The 24,484-nt window shown below is 35.9% G+C and overlaps 1 protein-coding gene and 3 long non-coding RNA genes across 17 annotated transcripts in view; 3 read left to right on the top strand and 1 right to left on the bottom strand.

Annotated features, from left to right (window-relative positions):
* LOC141380181 (uncharacterized) overlaps nucleotides 1–4,698 on the top strand; it is a 31,270-nt gene extending 26,572 nt beyond the window's left edge. The window contains exons 6-8 of the long non-coding RNA XR_012397793.1: nucleotides 2,687–2,813; nucleotides 3,104–3,233; nucleotides 4,163–4,698. This is a non-coding gene — a long non-coding RNA (uncharacterized lncRNA). The remainder of the gene's footprint in view (nucleotides 1–2,686; nucleotides 2,814–3,103; nucleotides 3,234–4,162) is intronic.
* Nucleotides 4,699–5,675: 977 nt separating this feature from the next.
* Nucleotides 5,676–9,198, top strand: LOC137488911 (uncharacterized). 2 transcript variants are annotated; one of them, XR_011008198.2, is made up of 6 exons: nucleotides 5,676–5,735; nucleotides 6,070–6,183; nucleotides 7,666–7,792; nucleotides 8,119–8,204; nucleotides 8,511–8,553; nucleotides 8,651–9,198. It is a non-coding gene; the product is annotated as an uncharacterized lncRNA (long non-coding RNA). The 2 variants fall into 2 exon arrangements; XR_011008199.2 differs by lacking the exon at nucleotides 6,070–6,183.
* A 3,468-nt stretch (nucleotides 9,199–12,666) lies between these two features.
* The window catches only part of si:ch73-2d23.1, a 52,391-nt gene continuing 40,573 nt past the window's right edge, over nucleotides 12,667–24,484 (bottom strand). For 3 of the 10 annotated variants that reach the window (XR_012397786.1, XR_012397783.1, XR_012397787.1), the window contains 6 exons: nucleotides 22,417–22,547; nucleotides 16,245–16,619; nucleotides 14,926–15,039; nucleotides 14,728–14,852; nucleotides 14,307–14,571; nucleotides 12,667–14,193 (listed from right to left, as the gene is read on the bottom strand). This is a non-coding gene — a long non-coding RNA (si:ch73-2d23.1). The remainder of the gene's footprint in view (nucleotides 14,194–14,306; nucleotides 14,572–14,727; nucleotides 14,853–14,925; nucleotides 15,040–16,244; nucleotides 16,620–22,416; nucleotides 22,548–24,484) is intronic. The other 7 variants (XR_012397785.1, XR_012397784.1, XR_012397789.1 and 4 more) reach the window with 4 other exon arrangements.
* The window catches only part of mettl21a (methyltransferase 21A, HSPA lysine), a 9,265-nt gene continuing 693 nt past the window's right edge, over nucleotides 15,913–24,484 (top strand). The window contains exons 1-6 of one of the 4 annotated variants that reach the window (XR_012397364.1): nucleotides 15,922–16,053; nucleotides 16,399–16,563; nucleotides 19,675–19,786; nucleotides 19,859–19,956; nucleotides 20,121–20,252; nucleotides 22,478–23,938. Coding sequence is in view for 3 of the 4 variants with exons in the window: in XM_073936488.1 (XP_073792589.1) it covers nucleotides 16,417–16,563; nucleotides 19,675–19,786; nucleotides 19,859–20,252; nucleotides 22,478–22,574 (750 nt within the window). In the remaining variant the exon portion in view is untranslated. 4 annotated transcript variants of the gene reach the window in all.

Below are 24,484 nucleotides of genomic sequence, written 5' to 3'. Positions count from 1 at the left end.
AGAAGGAGGCGGAGAACTGACGAACTTTTAACTAGTTCTAATGAAGAGAATAAAACAAATGGACGGCAGCCCCTAACGCAAACTGCCGTCTAAACCAAAACAAACCCAACCTAACAGTGTTCAGGCCTGGACCTTTCTTAGCTTCCTTTGCCATCATTCCTCCTCTTATAGTCCAGAGCCCCTTCCGTGGGATTCGTTCAGTTCCCACGGCACTCAGCCCCACCCCCTTGCCAAAATTATAGGGCAAAATTTAGCAATTTTTATTTTAGCGTTTTTTTTTTTTTTTTTTAAGCATGATGGTAAAACTCGAATGGTTGTGAATGCATTAAAACATGTGCTTGTTTGTCGTAAAAATCTGTAATAATGATAAAAAATACAAATTTGTGCATTTCTTTACTTCCGTGTGCAGCCATGCTGCCGTTGTAGATGGTGTATTCTGTATTTTGCATTGTCGTTGTATTTGCACTATTTGTATTTTGTACTGTCTGGAGCCAGCACCTAAGCTTTTCACTCATCAAAGCACACGTGCTACTGATGAAGTGACAATAAAAATGATTTTATTTGATTCTGCGAAATTTTCCTACCCCTTGATTTCAACTCACAAGTGTAATCCTGGAAAATCTCAGTTTCAAGGGGTATCTAGGCCTTCCCCTTAGGCCTATGCGTTCAAGCTAAAGAGAATTGGGACACCCCTACCCCTTCACGTAAACATGCAAAACGAGGGGTCAACAAACTTCAAGACATTTTTGCATTTATTCAACTTAAATAGAGTCAAGTGGAGTAATTAGGTTGAAAGTTGAGTCAACTCAAACATGTCCTGACGTTTGTTGCCTTGAATTTTAAGTTGAGTCAACTTTGTTTTTTGTTTTTAAAGTGTACTTCAAACACAAACTGTTCAGTAAATGTGAAATATGCTAATTTGAAAAGTCAAAGTTGAAGTTCATGTCAAGTGAAACCGACAAAATCCACACTTGTGCAAATTTATCACATCCTCCAACCCACCAGGGGGCGCACATATTGCCCTATACTTCTCAACATTAGATGGCAGTAGTGACTCTTGTTCCTCTAAACTATCCTGTAATCAGCGTAATCACCACCACCTGTTCTTTGCTCTATATAAGACTGCTTTGTACCCTGCTCCATGTTCAGTCCTGAATCCAACCTCTTGCTGCCTCGTCCAGTTTCCAATTAAGTTGTTCTCAAGACTTTAATGCTTGGTATTTTGCTGTTTGATTGTTATGAGACCCTCGTGTCTATTTTATTTTGTATGTATTTTCAGGAAGCTCGGCTTTCCTATTTTTGTTGTTCTTTTTCAACCCTGGCTGTAGAGATTTTATCTCTCCTTTTTGTCAAATTCACCTCAGTAAAGACTTTTTTTTTTTTTTTTGTTCATTAGTTGTGAACTAACTTTGTTCCTCCTCTGCTCTTGGGCCACCAGTTGCTGACTTGGCTCATCTAGTAAGAACTACTGCTAACCACGCTGTAGACCCGGGTGCGATTCTCACTCAGATCATTACAAATTAGGGAAGTGGTTTACTTTCTGCTACGTTTTTGTAGCTATTTTTATCTGGCTTCAGGTGTTCTCGATTTATTCTAATGTGCCATTTTCTGTATATTATTCAACTGATGTATAAGCCTAATAAATGAAAAGTCTCAAACTGAGGTCATCTGAAGCACTTGAACAGGTTGGTTTATATATTATACTGTTTGCCAATCTAAAGGTCGCTGGTTCAAGTCCTGGCTGGGTCAGTTGGCATTTATTTGTGGACTTTTCATGTTCGCGCATGTGCACATCCAAAGACATGCGCTGTAGGTGAATTGAATAAACTAAATAGGCCATAGAGTGTGAGTGTATGTAAAAATGTGAGAGTGTATGGGTATTTCCCAGAACTGGGTTGTGTGGCTGGAATAGTTGGTGGTTCATTCCGCTGTAGTGACCTCTGATGAATAAAAATGAATAAATAAATGTGTTGGGAAAAGTTACTTTTTAAAGCAAAGCATTCATATCTTGTACTTTACATCTAGGCTGAGCTTGCTTGTTTGTAATATATATTATAAACTCATACATAAATAGTTAAATAGATTTCACTGTGTATCGTTATTCAAGAAGACACCAATAGATGGGAGGTGTGTTATGGTTAAGCCTTATGTTACAGATTGTTTCAATCAATCAAACCAACATCACTGTCTGTGTTGATGTCCAGCGTTTGATATACTGTCTGCTTATTCAATATTCAGAGTAAATTAATGTAACATAACTCAATCTTGACTGATTCATCATGTTTTATTTTTGTAATCATCACACTTGATACAGATTCTTCACATTTAGTTCATCTGTTAACATTTGAGAACTTCAAATAATCTCCAATAAACACTTCACTAATCTACTTGGGATTCAAGCAAACAACCTTCAGTTCAGTCCAGATAGACTATTCAGCCCAGACTGAATGACAAGATCACACAAAGACAAAGTGTTAATAATTAATATCTGTGCTTTAGATTTAAAACGTGTCTGAATAAGCAAAATAGGCAAAGCAATGTACTTTATACTAAAACAAAATCTTGAAAAGGTTGATTTAATCTAGCCCTTGTTTGATTAATTGATTTCTATGACTTTTGACAAGAACTGCAATGATTTCATGATGACTAATTATTCAATGACTGACTGTAATGTTCTTCTCTTCAGGTCTTCTGGATATGATGTCATAAACCACTATGCAGTTGCCACAACCCCCAACAGCAGAGGGGACCAATCGAATCACAGCTTCAGTGAAACCATAACAGTGACAGAACAGAGTCAGAAGACAAAAAAAGTAGGTTTAACTAAGAATCTGCAAATTACCAAATCTGCACTTACATTATGACTAACTCAACAATAAAATCTCAACTGAAGGAAACCAACATCATTAAAATCCACATGATCATACCTGGACATGGCTGACAGAGTTCAGTGTTGCTAAGAAGTGTCGTTTGGTTGCTGATAGGATTGTTTACAATACAGAAGTAGGAATCATTCAGACATTTAATGTCCAGATGTAGAAAGAGACTGGAGCTGCGATCAGACACACTGATGCTGGACAGTAAACTGTTTCCTTTGTACCAGGAGAGACTCACAGCACTCACATTCAACACTGAACACAACACCGAACAACTGGATGATGAAGAGTCACAAGAGTCTCCGGTGATGACTGGATTGGGCAGACGAGCTGGAAAACATCAAAGAATAATAATAAGTAAACCATTACATATTGGGATACAATTTAAAGCCATTTTAATTCATATTCTGTGAACATCTCACATAATTTATTGGGTAATTTATTGGGATATAACATATCGGGGTCCAAACCAGTCTAAATGACCCCTATAATGTCTTCTATCAGTAAGAGTATGCTTAATAAGCAGAGTGACAGAATCTCCCTCCATCACTGAAACTCTTTTCACTCCGTCTGTGAACACACCACACCAAAAAGAGATTAAATAGTTATCGATTAAACTTGAATTTAATAAAAAAAAATTCAAGTTACCAGCCAGATACAAGCAACAGAAGAAAATAAACATTTGGAACATTTTTCAATAGTGTAAGATTAAAACACTGGACAAATCTAAAAATCCGAAACAGAAATGTGTGATTAATCTCAAATAAACTCTGCTGATGGGTTTCTCTCTTTAACCTAACCAACAATCCCAATAGAGGGTGTTTTCTGTCTGTTTAGTGGTTCCACCTCTATAAACGAAAAAAAAAAAATTGCTTCCTTAAACTTATGATGAAACTCGTGTTACAGTCGAAATCAGCTAAATGTAACTTGTACACTATTATTAACCAGGGTTTTAACGTGCATTCATATGATTTGGTTCAAGTCCAAATCAACTTTATTACTGACCATTTTCATGTATTACGATTTGTACAACCCCAGTTTTACTACATATACTAATTTTTTTTTAATGAACAGTAAATCACGGTTTACTATATTAAAAATGTAAGCATGCTACCGTATTTATCAGTTCAATGTGGTTATTAATCTAATCCTGGAGCATTAATATTATGATATGTACTGTATAGTGCACTTTACATTCGTATGGATTAAAAAAAAACACTGTACTATTTACTATAATTCAAATTTTATCTCATTTAGTAAGTCCTTTCTGGTTGTCTTTCTTGCAGTTACACGCCTGGCCATCAGATGGCGCAGAAGGGTCACGATTAAAAGCAGTAAAAAAAAAAGAAACGGGCGTACAACACCACACTGCACAGATCGCTGGAAGGACCATGCAGGAGTGATTTGTTTACCAGTCTATGTCGGAATTCCTCACATTTTTAAAATGTCCTTTGCAATATGAGCAAACAATTTTAACCCCATGTATTTTTTGCTGAGCTTCTTGAAAATGAAACTGAAACACTTTTTAAAGAGAGTGTGATGGTTCAATCAGCAGATAATAGCACAGTTTTGTTTTATGTATTGTAACACACACAACATTATGACTGAAAGTTCAAAAAAGGACAAAATGTTGGTGTCCATCTCACTGGCGCATCTGTGACCAAGACAGCAAGTCTTTATGATGTTCAAGAGCCATGGTGTCTAGGGTATTTTCAGCATACACCAAGAGGGTTGAACTCCATCCAACAGGAGTAACTGTGGATGCAAGAGGAAGCTGCCTGAAAGGGATGTCTGGGAGCTGGATTGTATACACACACACACAAAAAAAAAAAAAAAAAAAAACACAACTGCCTGCTCAATGAAGAATTAAATGTGCACTTCAACTCTCCTGTTTCCACCAAAACTGTTCATCGGGAGCTCCACAGATCAATATTCATAGCCGGGATGCTATAGCCAAACCTGTGGTCACTCGTGCCAATGCCAAACATCAGTTTCAGTGATGCAAGCAGCAAAAATCCTGTCCTATGGACAATTTGAAACATGTATTGTTCTCTGATGAGTCCACTTTCACTGTCTTTCCTACATCTGGGAGAGTTATGGTGTGGAGAAGCCCTAAAGAAGCGTACCACCCTGACTGTTGATGCCCTGAGTGAAACATGCGGGTGGATGAGTGATGATTTAGGCTGATTATATATATATATATATATATATATATATATATATATATATATATATATATATATATATATGTATATGTATATACATATATATATATATGTATATGTATATACATATATATATATATATATATATATATATATATATGTATATACATATACATATATATATGTATATACATATATATATGTATATACATATATATATATATGTATATACATATATATATATATGTATATACATATATATATATATATATATACATATATATATATATATATATATATATATATATATATATATATATATATATATATATATATATATATATGTATATATATATATGTATATATGTATATGTATATATATATATATATATATATATATATATATATATATATATATATATATATATATATATATATATATATACACAGCAAATTCATCAGAGTTAAATTCTCGGTGTTGAAGCATTTCAGAGTAAAGTGTTGACGTTAAAGAGTTAGATTTTGATAAATGAATATAATAAGAATTAGAATTGATTTTATTCAGTGCGAAATCAAGGAGTTATCTTTTCAACACTTGGTGGTGTTATTTCCAACATCCGGGAATTCAAGCAGCCCCAGTCACTGAAGAATTTTCCAGACGGCATTTTCCATCTGAGGTTTAGAAGAGCAACTGGTGAGTCAAACTACCTAAATGTTGGTATTTTACTGACTTTCTTTGAGGAAAATCAGTTGTAAACATATTGTTAAGGTAATAACTTTAGAATGGAGTGACTATTTTAAACTTCTGCGGTTCATTCATGGTCGTTTGTGTATCTAACGTTAGCTCAGTTAACTGACCGCATTACTATTCACTTCTTTTCAAGAATGTTTTTATATATGCTCACGCATACATAGTGCATAAAAACATCAAATGAACATGTTCAACACATTTCTGTCACGCTTAATGCCATTTTGTGCGTTGTTACCCATCTGTAAAATAAAATCGACACTTCTCCTTTAATTCGAAGCAAACTAGCGAGGGAATCCCCGGAGCAGCCTAACGTTAGCCTACTCTGCCCGGATGCTAACGGCAACACAGGACGGTTTCCATAAGCTCTGGAGAGTTTTGTAAAACATATCTGGTGAGTTAATGATATGCTTACTTGTAAAAGGCTTCCTGACTAAAACATATGATTGTTTGTTATTCGTGTATGTTAATTTGGTTATTTTAAACACAGCGGCCCTTTTAAACTCGTTCATTCGTGGCCGTCCATATACCGTTAACGTTAGTCCATAGACTCGCGTGATAACGTACGCTTGAATTATATTAAGTGTTGACAACCAGTAAAGTCGGAATGTTAACATTAATGTCTTTAAATGACCGCGTTTGCACTTTCTCAGAAGCTGCGTCCCAAATGGCACACTATGCACTCATGCACTATGTACTTATGCACTTACACACTCAACAGGATAGTATATGTATGTAGTGCCGTCCCAAATGGCACACTAATGTTTTTTTTACTAAACGGAAATTCAAACCGTTTCCCTGATGACGTTTGACGGTTGCCAAATTAGTGAAATAAACGACCGAATTATCAAATAATACCTATCGTGAGAATTGCCGCATTCACCATCGGGAGGCGCTATAATCACTCTCGTAGGAGAATTTTGCTTTCTCCATCCAAAATAAATAAAGTTATCCAACATGTGCGTCCGATAGCTCCGCCCTTTCCGCTACGTAAGCAAACCTGCGGTCGTTGAGTGCGTGAAGTGTCCATCAATACACACTTCATTTTAGCGGCTGAATGAGTGCATCATCCGGGTAATTAAAGTGCACTTATTATTTTAAGAGTTTTCAGTGTGAACACACTACTTACACTATTTATACTACAAAATGGCGTAGAATAGTGCATAAGTATGCGATTTGGGACGCAGCTAGACATTTAACGTTACAGAAGTCTCCCGGAAGTTGCGGGACTAACGTTAACGTTATCCCGCAAATGCACAGACTCCCAGATGCCCAAGTAGATGCCCGCAAATGAATGATAATCTCCCGGAAATCGCGCGTCTCCCGCCCGGTCATTAAACACTTTGCACACCCCTCTCCACCGCATCCCTCCCAGCTCTTCAGGTACGTCGCGCGCAAGTCACCCCCACCGCTCTTCAGGTACGTCGCGCGCAACTCATCCCATTGCTCTTCAGGTACCCATCTCTCCCGCTACCTCCCGCAAATCAACTTTGTATCCCCCGAAAATGACTTTTCCCAACTCGGGATGTCTGACGTTAGTAAGTTAGGCTATTTCTGTAGTCAGGAACATCTTAGTCAAGCTTTTTCTCCCGCATGATATTGTGCTTAAAACTATAGGCTAAACTTAGCATGTACACAACATTTCCGTTTTATTAAAGACAATTTAGTGCGTTGTAAACAGCCACCTGTCTGTAAAATTAATCAACTGATTCATATTTGATACAGGTTTGATTTGTAGATTTATTATCAATAATCAACATCTAAATCAAAAGATATCTGAAAAAGTGTGAGGCATACTTTGTGATGTTTATCTCTCTTTTTTATCTGAAGGTTATGCATATGTGTTAGATACTAATTTTTTGTTGTTTTTTAACAGCCACAGTTCTCTATACAAAAACACAAAACCCTGTAACGGTGACTGATTAGAGACGGATGGTGTATTTCCAGAGTTGTTGAAATGACCAAACACACCGTCTTGGTCATATGTGGTGATAATAATGAAGGTATGTTTGATAAAGTTCTGTATTTGTTTCACAAGCTGAACTTAAACACTAAAACCTGAACCACACTGTTCCAGTTACTGAACCACACTGTTCCAGTTACTATGACCATTTATGTGAAGCTGCTTTGACACAATCTACATTGTAAAAGCGCTATACAAATAAAGCTGAATTGAATTGAATTGAACAAGCTGAGAGGGTATTAGAGCATTAAAGAATAACAAATGACATGAAGGTGATAAGTTTTGTATTGTGGGTGAACTGTTACTTAAATAATGTTTTGCTCTTTACTTTGCACTTTTCCTCTTCTGCTTATCCTAATATTTTAGATTATATTTGGACCTGAAACATCTGCTAGACTCCAGAAAAGGTGGCGTCAATACTGGACCTGAAAGGGCCTAACAAGTTGAATCTGGTAAAGAAACACGCACGCACACCCACACACACACACACACACGCACGCACACGTTTACAGAAAACTGTAAGTTTATAAATATTTTTTACACTGTGGCCATTATTTTGGGGAAGTCAGCATCACTAAATGATATAAAAGATTTTAAGCTCCTTTAAATTTGCTCCAAGTGTTGTGTTAAATTGAGGATTCTGGACAGACAGCTGCCTGTTTTTCCAGTTCTAGTCATAGTGGTTAACCTAATTATTTTTGGAGATCCAACAGTGATGTATGTGTTTTTTCTTTTCCATATCCTGTCACCTCAACCAGCTGGGAGAGTCAAGTTGTGGATCATCATGTAGATTTTCAAAAGGTGAGTTTAGATTTCTTGAATGTTTTATTCACTTTAAATGTTCTTTTAAATATATCATAGAATTTGATTGCAATTTGTTTTCAAACATTTATCTTAGTCATGCTGGAGTCTTGAAGAGTTCTTAAATGAGCATCGCCCTGTATCCGTGCATCAGGAACCACCAGACGAGCGATCAGCAGCTACTACTGTACATCGTCATGGATAAAAAGGTCATCCTGTGGCTGGGAAGCACTTCATTCACAGGACATGCTTGATGAGATTTCCTAGCTCCAGTTTGTTTTCACACAAGTTTACAGCATTTATACCTTCATTTAAACTGCTGTGTTTGATATGGAGGACCAAGGAAACACCAGAAGTGAAAGATTTGCACGCCAAGTTGTTTAAAATATAATTTCAGAAGAAAACTATGCGTTCAGAAGAAAACTATGAGTGACGCTATATTGAACTTTCAAATTGCTCTGACGAAACATCAAGTTTGGACCAAATGACTGAAACAGCCTTTTTGAGCACTGGTCATACATATTTTGTTGATACTGTCTGTACTAATAAAACATTTAAAGCATATTTGACATTGTTGCATTTTAAAAACTGAATGAATTGTTGAAGTGGTGAATGTTTTCAAATAAAATGTTTTTTCTTTTGTAATTTACAGTCTATTTGACCTTTTTACCACATTTACACTCAAGAGAGTTGAATAAAATAACAATATATTACACCAGGCGGTGTTAAATATAGTTACATTTTTTAACTCTGCCCAGAGTTAAAATTAACCCTTACTTCGGTGTCAATGTGCCAACCCTTTTGAAAGTGTTGATTTAACTCTGTTTTAAGTGGACCCCATGAGACACTTTCAAAGGGTTGAAATTAACACCCATAGAGTTGTTTTGGGTCCCCATATTTTGCTGTGTATGTATATGTATGTATATATATATATGTATATATATATATATATATATATATATATATATATATATATATATATATATATATATATATATATATGTATGTGTATATATGTATATATATATATATATATATATGTGTGTGTGTGTGTATATATATATATATGTATGTGTATTAGGGATGTAACGGTATCAGAATTTCACGGTACGGTAATACCTCGGTATGAATGTCACGGTACGGTATTTATTGAATCATTTACAGGAAAAAAAAAAACTTTTGAAAATACTCCAAAAAAGTGCCAAAAGTGTCAATGACATACAAATTAGCCATCTATCTGTAAGCTTTGAAACAGGAACTTCAATTTTAATAACAAAAAATTATTAAACCATGTAAAAAAAAATAAAGTTTCAATTTAGTATTGTTAAAAACTCATCACATTTAACATTTAATCACTCACTTAGATAGAGATGGGTTTAAAGGAAAATTATCATATAACTATAATCTGGTAAAAGCTGGGATCTCTGGGTATTTACAATGTCCCCTGCAACAGAAAAAACCCTCTCATTTGGGACTGAGGATTCTGGGACAAGAGAGATATGACTTGGCCCATGTTGACAGCAGTGGGGTAACGTTGTGCATTGTCTTTCCCCCACTTGAGAGGACAAACCATGAGTGAGATAGAGATCTCTTTGCGGTACAAGTCAATGTCTGCATCAATCTGAACAGTGTGCTGTGTTTCTGCAGTCCCCATGACTGTTATTAGTCGTATTCCCCAACTTGCAGGCACGTGCACACATAGGGCTCAACCTGTGCAGTGTACATGCCCTTTTTAGTCTTGGATAGAAAATGCCCTTCCAAAACGATCAAAAGTGCCCCCGCGACGCGACACAACCTCCGTCCAGTCCAGCCCTTCAGAAGGCGCGCGACAACACCTCTCTTGAGTATGCGCGCTCAACCCCCCCTCGGCGCTTTACAATACGCGCGCCACAACACAGCTGATCAGAACGCGCGCGACAGCACCGCTATTCAGCACGCGCGCGGCGACAACACCCGCTTTAGGTTCGATCATTTCCATCTTTTTTTCATCTCCGCTACTAGCAGCACACTCCATTTCCGCATTACTGGATCTGTAGCGACAACAGACCGCAAAGGATTATGGCCACGCCGGGGCTGATGGGAAATGAAGTTTCAGCTACCTCCCGTTCGCTTCATTCGCCTGAGCAAATTTTCTCAGAAGACCTATAGTTTTACCGAGTCATGCGACTTCGGTAATATCGAAAAAATTTAATATTGCGGTATGACGGTATTTACAATACCGTTACATCCCTAATGTGTATATATATATATATATATATATGTATGTATATATATATATATATATATGTATATATATATATATATATGTGTGTGTGTGTATATATATATATATGTATGTATATATATATGTATGTATATATATACATATATATGTATATATATTATATATATACATATATATGTATATATATATATATATATATATATGTATATATATATATATATATGTATATATATATATATATATATATATATGTATGTATATATATATATATATATATATATATATATATATATATATATATATATATATATATATATATATATATATATACCTGTATATATATATACAGGTTAATATTACAAGTTTCATAACTTTTGAATCAAAAGTGCCATGATTTCATGGTCGATCATTCAACGACTGTCTGTGATGTTCTCCTCTTTTTCTCTTCAGCTTTCATAAACCACTACGGCAACAGCAGCCACGCCCACCACAGCAGAGATGACCAATCGAATCAAAGCTTCAATAAAACCACAACAGTGAATCGAGTCTGAAGACAGAAAAAAAGTAGGTTTAACTGAGAATCTGCAAATTACCAATAACATCTTAACATCTCAACTGAAGACTTTTTGAAAATAGATTCACACCAATACCTTGACATAGTTGAGTTATGTCCAGATGTTCAGTTCGGCTAGTGATGGAATTGTTGAGCACACAACTATAGGTGTTTTTATCCTGATGTTCAACCTCCAGATGTAGAGAGAGACTGAAGCTGAGATCAGACACACTGATGCTGGACAGTAAACTGTTTTCTTTGTACCAGGAGAGACTCACAGCACTCACATTCAACACTGAACACAACACTGAACATTTAGAAGAAGAAGAGTGACAAGAGTCTCTGGAGATGGTGGGACTGGGTAGACGAGCTGGAAAACATCAGAGAAAAGGACATAGTATTTCAAATCATTTATTGTTAATCATGACTTGTCAGGCCACATTAAATCAGCTACTCACCATAGACAGTAACATTGAATGATTCTCTAAAGAATCTAAACCGAAGTCTGTAAAGTCCAGAGTGTTTGGTTTCAATGTTGCTGATGGTCACAGATCCAGTCTGATTGTCAATCTGTAGTCTGTCTTTAAATATTTCATCATCAGAATAGGTAATATTTGTTCCCTTTTCATCCCAAAATAGTCTAACTATAGGAGTATCTTCAGGTCCAAACCACCATAAAGGACGCTGATAATGTCTTCTTATGTCAGTAAAAGTCTGATTAATATGCAGAGTGACAGAATCTCCCTCCATCACTGAAACTCTTTTCACTCCGTCTGTATAAAACACACCAAAACAATAATAAATACTAGATGTAGATCAACTAAACCTGAAGCAATAAATTTATGTTCAACTTACCAGCCAGATACAACCAACAGAAGAAGATAAATATTTGAAACATTTTTCAATAGTGTAAATTTAAACAAATCTAAAAGTTCAGTACAGGAGTGTGTCAGTAATCTCAGATCAACTTTGCTAAACCAGACAAAAAGCCCAATAGAGGATGTTTTCTGTCTGTAAGGAGCTTCCTTCAGTCTACACATTTCTATAAATGAGATGTCGGTTCCTCAAACTTATGACGAACCCCGTCTTACAGTCAAAACCAGCACAACTTTACTTTTGCTCTATTATTGACCAGAGATTTTAACAAAAGCCTGTGAATTATGAAATGCTTTTAATTTTAATATCAGAAACGCACCAAATTTGGGTCACGTCAACAAGTTAATTAAGATGCATTTGTTTTAAGATTGTTTTTAAATTATGGTTTATTTTGTACTTTTAGGCAATGAATATTTACTTTAGCCTTTTGGTTTTAAGAAAAACACATTACAAATAAAATGCATTATTACTATTATTGTTATTATTATTTAGTTCACCAACCAGATGATGAGGACAGAAATTCACATGTGAAACATTTTTTCAGAATAACACACTTTACAGATTACAAATAACAACAGAAATGTGTCCTTAATCTCTAACTGTTAAAGAGAAGGAGCTATAAAAGTCATTTGCTGTTATAAAATGCTGTTAGTTTCTTGAATTCTAGTCATGTGTTACAGTTCAAAAACCAGCACAAAATATTTTATTTATTTAAACAACTATTGATTCATCTGTGCATCTGCATATTAGGCTTTCATTGTTTTTAGGCTGCAAAAAAACTTAATTATATAATTCATTATTTAATTCTTTGACTATAAAACCTGACAGGAAGACTGAAAGATTGCAGCATGGAGGTGGAGTCTATATTATAAACAATTCAATTTGATATAATCTCTATATTTCACAGAAAACTTGTTCAAATGTGTTTTAGGTCAAAGCGGAAGTTCACATTAAGTGTGAAACATTTCTGCAAACTTAAACTACACCATTACACATACTGAGCTTGTGCAATTGAGGAAGAGACTTCATTTACATGTATTTCTTCTGAACTTCTGTGCAGCCAAGTTTGCTGTTTTTCAGGCTACTTATGTTTTCCAATTCTTATAACGTACCTTTTTTTTGTATCTTTTTCAACTCCATGTTTAGGCCTATACTCTCAGAAATATAGGTACAGGAGCTGTCACTGGGGCAGTAACTTTTCAAATGATACATATTTGTACCCAACGAGTCTACAGTTGTACCTCAGAGATGCATATTAGTGCCCAAATGTACCTAAAAAGTACCTTTGAGGTACCATTATAGACCCTTCAGGGAAAAATATGTATCTTTAGAAAAGGTACTGCCCCAGTGACAGCTCCTGTATCTTTATTTTCGAGAGTGTGTAATACTGAGGATTCTAGACTTGAACTGTTTTTTATGTTAAACTTATTGCTGATGATTTTCACACAGACTAAACTTAATCTGTGCCACTTTGTCCTCCTGTAGAGCTGTTCAAACATGTTCTCCAGCCAGACTGAATAATATTCCTTTATATTTTTTATTTTCACTCCAATACAAGTTCTTTGCGATGAAATAATTTCAGTGCATCTCCATGAATCCAATAAAAAATTTAAGACAAACAACTTTCAGTTCTTGATGATCACTTCAAACTGACTCCATTTAGTCCTGACTGAACAACAAGCAAATTGTACAAGAATATTTGCAAAACATTGCAAACCTACATATATAAAAACATTTAGTTTAAAATCAGTGTAAAACTGACTGTTGCACATGGCTTTTAACAAGAACTGACTCAGAAGTACAAATAATTAATGATCATTCAAATAATTAATTCATTATTCAATGACTGACTGTGATGTTCTCTTCATCTCTTCAACTTTTCTGGATATGATATCATAAAGCACCATGGTAACAGCAGCCACACCCACAACAGCAGAGATGACCAATCGAATCACAGCTTCAGTGAAACCACAACAGTGAATCGAGTCTGAAGACAAAAAAAGTAGGTTTAACTGAGAATCTGCACTTACTTTATGACAAACTCAACAATAAAATCTCAACTGAAGGAAACCAACATCATTAAAATCCCCATGATCATACCTGGACATGGCTGACAGAGTTCAGTGCTGTTGAGAAGTGTTGTTTGGTTGCTGATGGGATTGTTTACAATACAGAAGTAGGAATCATTCAGACATTTAATGTCCAGATGTAGAGAGAGACTGGAGCTGCGATCAGACACACTGATGCTGGACAGTAAACTCACAGAGACTCACAGCACTCGCATTCAACACTGAACACAACACTGAACAACTGGATGATGAAGAGTTACAAGAGTCTCTGGTGATGACTGGATTGGGCAGACGAGCTAGAAAATATTGTAGTGAGAATAAATCATCATAAATATTCTTATAAAATTCAAAGCCATGTTAATACATATTTTTGAACATATAAAATTTAAGTGTTTTAAAATAATTTATTGTTGAATCATGACTTGTCAGGCCACATTCAATCGGCTACTCACCATAGACAGTAACATCGAACAATAATTTGCTTAAGTCTCCATGAAGTTCGTAAAGTCCAGAGTCTGTGCTTCTGATGTTGCTAATGGTCAGAGATCCAGTCTGACTGTCGATCTGTAGTCTGTCTCTGAATATATCATCATCTGAATATTCAATATGAAATGTGTTCTCATAAACTAAAAATAGTGCAATAAGATTACCTTCAGGTCCAGTCCACAATAAAGGATTCCGATAATGTCTTCTATCAGTAAAAGTCTGATTAATATGCAGAGTGACAGAATCTCCCTCCATCACTGACACCCTTTTCACTCCGTCTGTATAAAACACACCAAAACAAGAATAAATACTAGATATAGTTAACCAAACTTGAAGTCATTCATTTTTTTAACACTTACCAGCCAGATGCAACAAACAGAAGTAAATAATCATGTGAAACATTTTTCAAGAGTATGAGATTGAAACACTTAAGAAATCTGAAAATTCGGCATTAAGAAATTACTGACACAGGAGTGTGTTAGTAATCTCAAATAAACTCTGCTGATTGCTTTCTGTATTATAACCAGATAAAAAGCCCAGTGACGGATGTCTTCTGTCTGTATTGAACTTCCTCCCATTTTCACACCTCTATAAATTGTGAGATGTCGCTTCCTCAAATTTATGACAAGCCAAGTGTTGCAGTCAAATCCAGCACAATTTAACTTTTGCTCTATTGTTAACTAGATTTTTAGCATACGCATTCATAAGATTTAAGTTCAAACGCAAGCAACTCTGCTACTGACCATGTTTTGATGTATTGTTTAGCTATCGTTTTTACAACCAGTTTTACTACAGATACTAATTTATTTATCAGTAACAGAAAATAACAGTTTACTGTAATAAAAAATGAAAGTGTACTACTGTGTTTATCAATTCAGTGTGGTTATTAATACTAGTATCATGGCACATTCATCAACAAAGAGTGGTAAATAGTATGATATGAACGCACTTTACAATAGTATGGATCAAAAACACTATTGTATTTACTATAAATCATATTTTATCACCTTTAGTAAGTCTTTTCAGTTTGTCCTTCAATTTACCCAACGGATGCTAAATGCAAATACTGAATGAAAAATAGCAGTTACACGCCTGACCATCAGATGGCGTAGATGAGTCGCTATGAACAGCAGTAAAAGCGGCCGAACAACAGATCACTGGAAGGACCATGCTGGAGTGTTGTGTTTACTAGTCTGTGTCGGATTTTCCTCACATTTCCTTTGCATTATAAGCAAACGAATTAAAAACGTAACATAATAAAGCACTGTTAACTCGTTGGATTTACAAAACAGGTATGTATATTATGCCTAAAAGCATACGACATTAGATATCAGAGAGGAAATTGCATATTAGTAAGGAAAGTGGAGACCAAAAACTCAACTATTTAGTCTCCACTTTCCTTACTAATATGCAATTCCCTCTCTGACTCCTCCACTAACTACAAAAAAACTAATGTTTTGCTTCTTACACTTTCTTTACATACCTGAAACTTGCCTACAGCACTCATTGTTGCTCTTATAGTTGTGTAAATTGCTTCCTTGTCCTCATTTGTAAGTCACTTTGGATAAAAGCGTCTGCTGAATGACTAAATGTAAATACGATTTTAATTGTAATGAACAATGTGTTGGTCTTTTCAGACATTTTATCAGCTCGAGATGGCTTTGGTTCCTTATGATGAGAATGTTCTTCCTGCTCTGTCAAAACTGCATCAGTCTTCAGCTGAATTCACTCTGGCCAATCACAGGATCAGACTCAGTCAGGACTGGAAGCGATTGGGTGTCGCTGCAGTGGTTTGGGACGCTGTAAGTTCACACTACCCCAACTTTAATCCGGATCCAGTTTTGTTTTTAAATGCTTTCTGTTAACAGAGAAAGAGAAGTTTTAAAGCATGTCCACTCTGAAATATCTGCAAACATACATTATTCTGTATGTATTAAATGTAGACCGGGGCTCTGAAACTGAAATTGGCAGGGGGCCATTGCAGTGACTGAAGATTCTTTGGCCATTTTAACATTTAAGCACAAGAAAAATGAGGAAACCTGACGTTATTGATGCATCTTAGAACAACCATCACACAGCTGCTGAAATGCATCCGTGGCTGTTGTGTGCCGAGTGTTATGGTGCGTTCACAACAGGCGCAAATGAAGTGTCAAATGCGAGTGATTTATATGTTAAATCAAGGCAAAGATGCGAATAGACATCCTATGCCGCAGTTTGCATGAATGACACAACACTATGTTTTACACAGCGGATGCCCTTCCAGCTGCAACGCATCACAGGGAAACATCCATACACTCTTGCATTCACACACACATACTACGGCCAATTTAGTGTACCCAATTTACCTATAGCGCATGTCTTTGGACTTGTGGGGGAAACCAGAGCACCCGGAGGAAACCCACATGAACATGGGGAGAACATGCAAACTCCACACAGAAATGGTAACTGACCCAGTCGAGGCTCGAACCTGCAAACTTTTTGCTGTGAGGCCACAGTGCTAACCACTGAGCCACCATGTTGCCACCATAAAGTATTTATCTATTTTATAAAATATCGCATTTGTTAAAGTTAGTTATATCATAATAAGAAATATTGTTATTGCAACACTCAACATCACATATCACAATATTGTTTTTCCCAGTATCTTGCAGTCCTACCGTGAATGCACCTGACCATGTTTTGATGCAGGACAGCAGTTTTGGAGAAGTGTAGTATGTAGATGGTACAAGTTAGTATTTATTTTTAGCAACACTGTAAAAGTGCACAGACAATAGCAACAGATACCAGTAAGGATATCTGTCAGTACAATGTGCAACACAAGTCTAAGCATGCATCCATGTTTTTAAGAGAGAAGTGTCTCGTGAGACTCAGGGTGTTTTCACACCTGTAGATTGATTGTTTTGTTCCGAAACAGGAATTAAAATTGTTGCATTGTTGCTCTTTGTTCTTGGTGTGGTTCGCTTTCACACTGCAAAGTTTCTAAACGGACCAAAATAACTAAAACAAGTCACGTGTGAGTAAACTTTCCTCACATTGGTCAGAGTTTCAGGGTTTATTTTGCAGAGTCCCGCTCAGCTGTCAGGAGAGGTGGTGGTTTGGTGGTGATTGACAAGGTGTGCGAGCTTGCAACGTGTCTGAGGAGAGATGCGGTGGGTAGGGGTGAGAAGGGTGCGCGACGATGCCTATTTGAGGACCGCGAGGGAGACGCGAGATTACCGGGAGATCATCACTCGTTTGCGGGCATCCGGAGACTCGCGAAACTTCCTGCCCTACTCATAATTCTCTCTTCATATAGCCGTAAGCCTATTACATATCCATAAAACACAGTGATACAACCGCGCTCGGATCGGATCGCTTTCTCACTGCAATCGAACCGCTCCAGGGTTCGTTTCAATCGAGCCGAGACCACCTCACTCAGGCGGTCTCGGAGCGATTACTTTGGCGCGGAACAGAGCACGATTGCCCTGTTCACATATGCTAAACAAACCGCGCTAACTGGGCAAACGATACAGGTTCCGAAACAAAAGTGTAGGTGTGAAAGCACCCTCAGGCTGTTTTCACACCTGTAGATTGATTGTTTTGTTCCGAAACAGAAATTAAAATTGTTACAATGTTGCTCTTTGCTCTTGGAGCGGTTCGCTTTCACACTGCAAAGTTTGTAAACGGACCAAAATAACTAAAACAAGTCACGTGTGAGTAAACTATCCCCACATTGGTCAGAGTTTCAGGGTTTATTTTGCAGAGTCCCGCTCAGCTGTCATGCGTCCTTATTTTAATTTATGGCAATGAGAAATAGGACATAATAAGCGAAAAGCTGTGCTTTCATTTTGAATGGTGACACCCAAGTATAAATCAGAGGTTAGACTTTCTCATACAGAGCAGTTGGCTAGAATCATGCATCTTAGGCTTTACAATATAGAGAGAAATAACAAATAAACCAAGCGTGCAGATTTCCTAACGGATAAACGGCTCTCGTTATTAGTTCAGCATGCTTTCCCTTTCGTATTTAACATGAAATGCACATTTACCGGTGGGAATGACATCCTGTCCTACTCAATTCTCTCTTCATATAGTCATATATACCTATTACATATCCATAATACACTGTGGTATAGCTTGGTTCGGATTGTATTGCTTTCTCACTACAATCCATTCGCTCCAGAATTGTTTTAATCTAGCCGAGAACACCTCGTACAGGCATTCTCAGACCGATTGTTTTGACGCAGATCTGAGCACGATTGCTGGATTCACATATGCCAAACAAACCGCGCTAACTGGAGAAATGCGCTAGGTACCGAAACAAAAGTCTAGGTGTGAAAGCACCCTTAAAGATCTACAGTGGTCTCACACACTAAAAATTAAACATTTAGAAAAATTTTGGTTTATAGATGACATCATATTCAAAATGATCCCTATTCATAAAGGCCAATGAAAATAACTAAAAACACTGTATTGTACATGTCAAGCCAGTAGGTGGCGATATGTTTGTAAAGAAACTCTGCATAGATAACCACCATTGTTGTTTTCATTTTCAGATACTTGGAACTCGTAAATACAGGTGCACGTGACTTCTACATTTTAACAACATCACTTTTTGTATTTGACGCAAACATGATTAATGGGATTACGGATTATTAGAGATTACATTTACGTTTTGGTGTCGCCTGAACATCAATGTTGATTGATGATTCGTTTTTTATAGTGTTATTTTAAATTGCTGTCATGCAAACATTGTGTTTAACTGTAGATGAAGCCTCAATTTCATAATCTGATCTGGGGTTTTAATGGTTACAGATCTGGATGGGTTAAAGAGAGGTTGCCAGTTCGAATCGTAATGTGATTTAATCCGTTAACGATCACAACTTTATACATTTTAGTCTCAAATCTGAAGCCTATCCCTGTTTATTGTCCAGGCAGTAGTTCTCTGCATGTTCCTGGAGATGGGAAAAGTGGATCTGAAAGGAAAGAGGGTTATCGAGCTGGGAGCAGGCACTGGTTTGGTGGGCATCGTAGCAGCTCTGCTGGGTAAGAAAGAATGATATTTCAACACTTTTCATATTTCAGCATCATTTTTATCAATAAATATATTTTCTGCAGGAGCCAATGTTACAATCACAGACCGAGAGCCTGCGCTGGAATTTCTGACAGCCAATGTACATGAAAACATTCCTCAAGGCCGGCAAAAGGCAGTACAGGTATCTGAACTGACCTGGGGGGAGAATCTAGATCTGTATCCTCAAGGCGGCTATGATTTAATTCTGGGAGCCGATATAGTTTACCTGGAGGAGACGTTTCCTGCACTTTTGCAGACTCTCGAACACCTGAGTTCAGGAGATACTGTGGTGTTGTTGTCCTGCAGGATTCGATATGAGCGAGACGAGCGTTTTCTGACGGAGCTCCGGCAGAGGTTTTCTGTGCAGGAAGTCCATTATGACTCTCAGAGGGACATTCATGTTTACAGAGCCGTGAAGAACAAGAGCAACACTGAACTGTAAGAGGAAACATTGAGGAAACGTTGGGTAGAGCTGTTTTTATTTTTAATGAAGTTTGTTTTGGTTTTGTTAAATATATTGAAGGTGATTAAATTACAGTATTTAACAGGACTATGGTGGTGGTTTTGGGTTTGTATGCTTGGATTTATTCAGGTCACTGCTTTGGCAGCAGGTGGTGCTGTTGTACAGGACTGCAATAATAATAATCTGAATTTATGATAAAATACACCTATTTTATCAGTATCACTACTTTTTTCACTTAATTTATTGATGTTTTTAAACACTTATGATGTGCTGCTATTATGATTAACATTACAAATATTTATATAAATATTAATATTATATATATATATATATATATATATATATATATATATATATATATATATATATATATATATAATATTAATATATATATACAGCTGAAATCAGAATTATTAATCCCCTTTTTTTTCTTTTTTTAAAATATTTCTTAAATTATGTTTAACAGAGGCAGGAAATTTTCACAGGATGTCTGATAATATTTTTTTCTTCTGGGGAAAGTCTTTTTGTTTTATTTCGGCTACAATAAAAGCAGTTCTAAATTTAAAAAAAAACCATTTTAAGGTCAAAATTATTAGCCCCTTTAAGTTATAATTTTTTGATTGTTTACAGAACAAACCATCGTTATACAATAACTTGCCTAATTACCATAACCTGCCTAGTAAACCTTATTAACCTAGATAACGTTAGGCCTTTAAATGTCACTTTAAGCTGTATAGAAGTGTCATGAAAATATCTAGTCAAATATTATTTACTGTCATCATGGCAAATATAAAATAAATCAGTTATTTGAAATGAGTTATTAAAACTATTATGTTTAAAAATGTGTTGAAAAAAAATCTTCTCTCCGTTAAACAGAAATTGGGGGAAAAAATAAACGGGGGCAAATAATTCTGACTTCAACTATATGTATATATGTATGTATATATATTAAAACACACATAATTTATTATATTGTATGATTTACTTCTAAAATATTTACAATTTAATATAATTATTACTTAATATATGTACAGAATAAAGATATACAAATCTACTGCTAATTGTATATAATAATATAGTTCAATAAAGTGCAGGAGAGAGTTAGTGAATAATAGTGTTTTTATATATATGAATTAATAAAAATTTTTTTTAAACGAGTCTAAAATTTGCGTATGCCATAAAACAAAACTAAAAAATGTATTTATGTATTTTTGTCACTGGACACAAACCAGAAATTCGCATAAATCTTCCTCTTTTTTTATGTAAGAAATAAAGGTTAAAATAATGTTAGTGAACATTAAGCAGCAATTTGTGATGTGGGAAGCCAAACTTTTTTTTTTTTCCCTATGCTCTTGATGCATTAAACCTCAGATGCTTATCATGTAACTGACCCTTATCTTGTATAAACATGTGTCCAGTTTTATAACAGATAAACCACATCCTGTCAGACCAATCAAAAACTCCAGCAAGGACATTTCCAGTCCTAAGGCTCTCCGATGTTTTAAATGAACCAACAATTTGAGAATTTATAACATAATTGTCTTTAATTGCGTCATTTTACAAACTATTAGAGCACAATTGTTGACTCATGAATGTTATTATTGACATATATAAAGCGTTTTTAAAATTTAGGTTACCCAAAACGGCGTTAGCTGTTGTCAAATATGCAGTGGTGCTGCTTGAAATGTTGTTAAAGTGCGTCTCCAGTTAAAAGTGGCATCGTTTTTGTACGTGCCACACTTGTGCGAGGCTCTTTCCTTGCGCTGCATTAAACCGGATTGAATTTAACGAAGTGTGTGTATGTGTGTGTGTGTATTTGTTTGCTGAGGAAGTCCGCTGTGTGGCAGATGAGCCAGATAAAGCGCAGTCAATAAAGAAGACACTATGATGTTTGTTGAGCTTTTAAAAGGCTTTTAAACCCTTGTTGTCGGCTGTTAAATGATTTCTGAAGATCCGCCGATATGGAAAAAAACACACTTTGAAGTTTCCTTTAGCATTAACCTTCCTTTAGTTTAATTTTGGGAAAAATATAAGGATTTTCTTTATTTTTCGACTCACTGCCATACTTAAATCGAGCGACAGTGTTTAAGCTGTACTTCCGAGGACGGTTGTAAACAGGTTAAAAAAAGCCTCGCATACTTATTTTAATGTTTCCGGCTGTTTTCTGTGACATCACATCTTGTCGGTTTCTTTATTGTAGGAGATTTTTCTCTGACGTCAGGAACATCACAGCGCCTCACTCTGATTGGTCAAAACTGAAGTCATCCTGCCTGAGAGGTACAAAACGCAAAAATTAGCTTCGTAATTACAGTAAACGTCTGTCCTGAACATATGGATGTGACCTTTCACTCTTATACAATAAAAATATTTCCTGAAATCTCTAATCGCTCGCATTTTACAGCTCTTGGCGGTGGAAAAAAAGAGCACATTGCCCTTAGTAATCTCATCCTATCTTGTGTGTTGTGTTATCTTGAGTTATTTTAAGAAAGGGAATAAACAATAAATATATAAATTGTTCTGAACTTTACAAGTCATTTCAACTTGCTCGAATTAAACTGATGAAAAACTAAATTGGTATAGTTTAAAAAAGTGGAAACCTTATTAACCGATTTTAATAAAAAACAATAGTTAAGTTAGTAAAATACGTTAAAGGAGACCTGTTACACCCCTTTTTTTAAATGTAAAATAAGAGTTTGTGTTTGAAGTTTACCTCACAAATAATGTTATATATCTCCCCTTCAAGGCTTTCATCCAAATTGTGCCATTTTGGTGACTATCGCTTTAAATTCAAATGAGATTGTGCTCTTTTCAAAAGAGGGTGGAGCTACAAACGCCTTTGCATCACCATAGTGGTGGATTTAAAGCTGGGCTAACATTATTTGTATCAAAAACCTGCCTGATTTCAGGAGGAAACGTAACTATTTTATGTTTTGTCAGTTTAGTGATAAATTCGTACAAGTTCAGTCGTACGAAAATGTCCGATTTAAAAAAGGAGGCGTGGCACCTGCCTCTAAAACCAACCGTCAATAAGCAAATTGTACTAAATTGTATGAATTGTATGAATTAGCTACTAAATCAAAAATCTAAAAGTTACGAATTGTCGTGAGATCAAGTTGGAAAAACTGAAAATGTGAAGTGTCACAGAAGAAGGTAATCTGTGGAGACTAAAGCAGTCATTTGTGCATCCTGAAATTTATAATGATAATGATGAGGGTGTCCCCCATGTGTCAAGCAACTGCTTTGTGTTCTGATTGGCCACGGGGGTTTTACTCTTGTGGAATTTACATGAGAATGAGGAAACAATGGTGTCTGAGGCTCACGGTATGGCTATTTATATATACCGATCACTTATTAGGGATGTCCAGATTAGGCATGGGCCGGTATAAGATTCTGACGGTATGATAAACTTGGATAAAAATATCACGGTTTTACGATATTGATTACTGCTCTAATATATATTGTTTTTAAAAAGTCTGGGTAAAAATTTCCCCTGCGAACACAATATATTTGAGTTTGTGAATCTTAAAATATTTTGGAGCAGTAAACACGTCAGGCTAAATAATTAAAATTAATGACTTTAATGTCCTGATTAGGTTCTAAAAAAGATTTTTTTACAACTTAAAATGGCATCTTGGAGATCTGCTGGAGATATTGTTGTCCTAAAAAAACTAAACATTAAAAAAACACTCGCATATACCGTAAAACGGTATAGCTGAATATTTTGGCGGCTTTAAAACCTTGACTTTTACAAACCATAGTATACCTTGAAAACCGTTATCGTTCCATGCCTTGTCCAGATCCGATCAGATGATCGGAAATCACACCTGATCGCACAGTTTCAGAGAATCAGACTTTACTTACCGATCAGGACTTGAATATAAATATATATATATCAGGTTTTGGTATCGGGAGATACTCAAAATCAAATAACTGATCGGGACATCCCCATATCCTATTATTCGACAATGCCATGGTATACCCTGGATTTCTTTATAGTGAACCTTTAACTATATATAGACTGGTCTATATACAGTACATGTATACATGATTAGCAATAACAAATGTCAGTAATTGCTCAAACTGCTTGCTCTACAAACCGATGTAAATACACTGAAATTTATATGTTAGCCAACATGGTTGCTCAGTGATTAGCACTGTCACACAGCAAGAAGGTCGTGGTTTCGAGTCCCAGCTGGTTCAGTTGGCA

Source organism: Danio rerio, chromosome 22, assembly GCF_049306965.1.
Source record: "Danio rerio strain Tuebingen ecotype United States chromosome 22, GRCz12tu, whole genome shotgun sequence".
Lineage (NCBI taxonomy): Eukaryota > Metazoa > Chordata > Actinopteri > Cypriniformes > Danionidae > Danio > Danio rerio.
The sequence above is the reverse complement of the archived record's forward strand: the minus strand, read 5'-3'. Positions and strand labels throughout refer to the sequence as shown.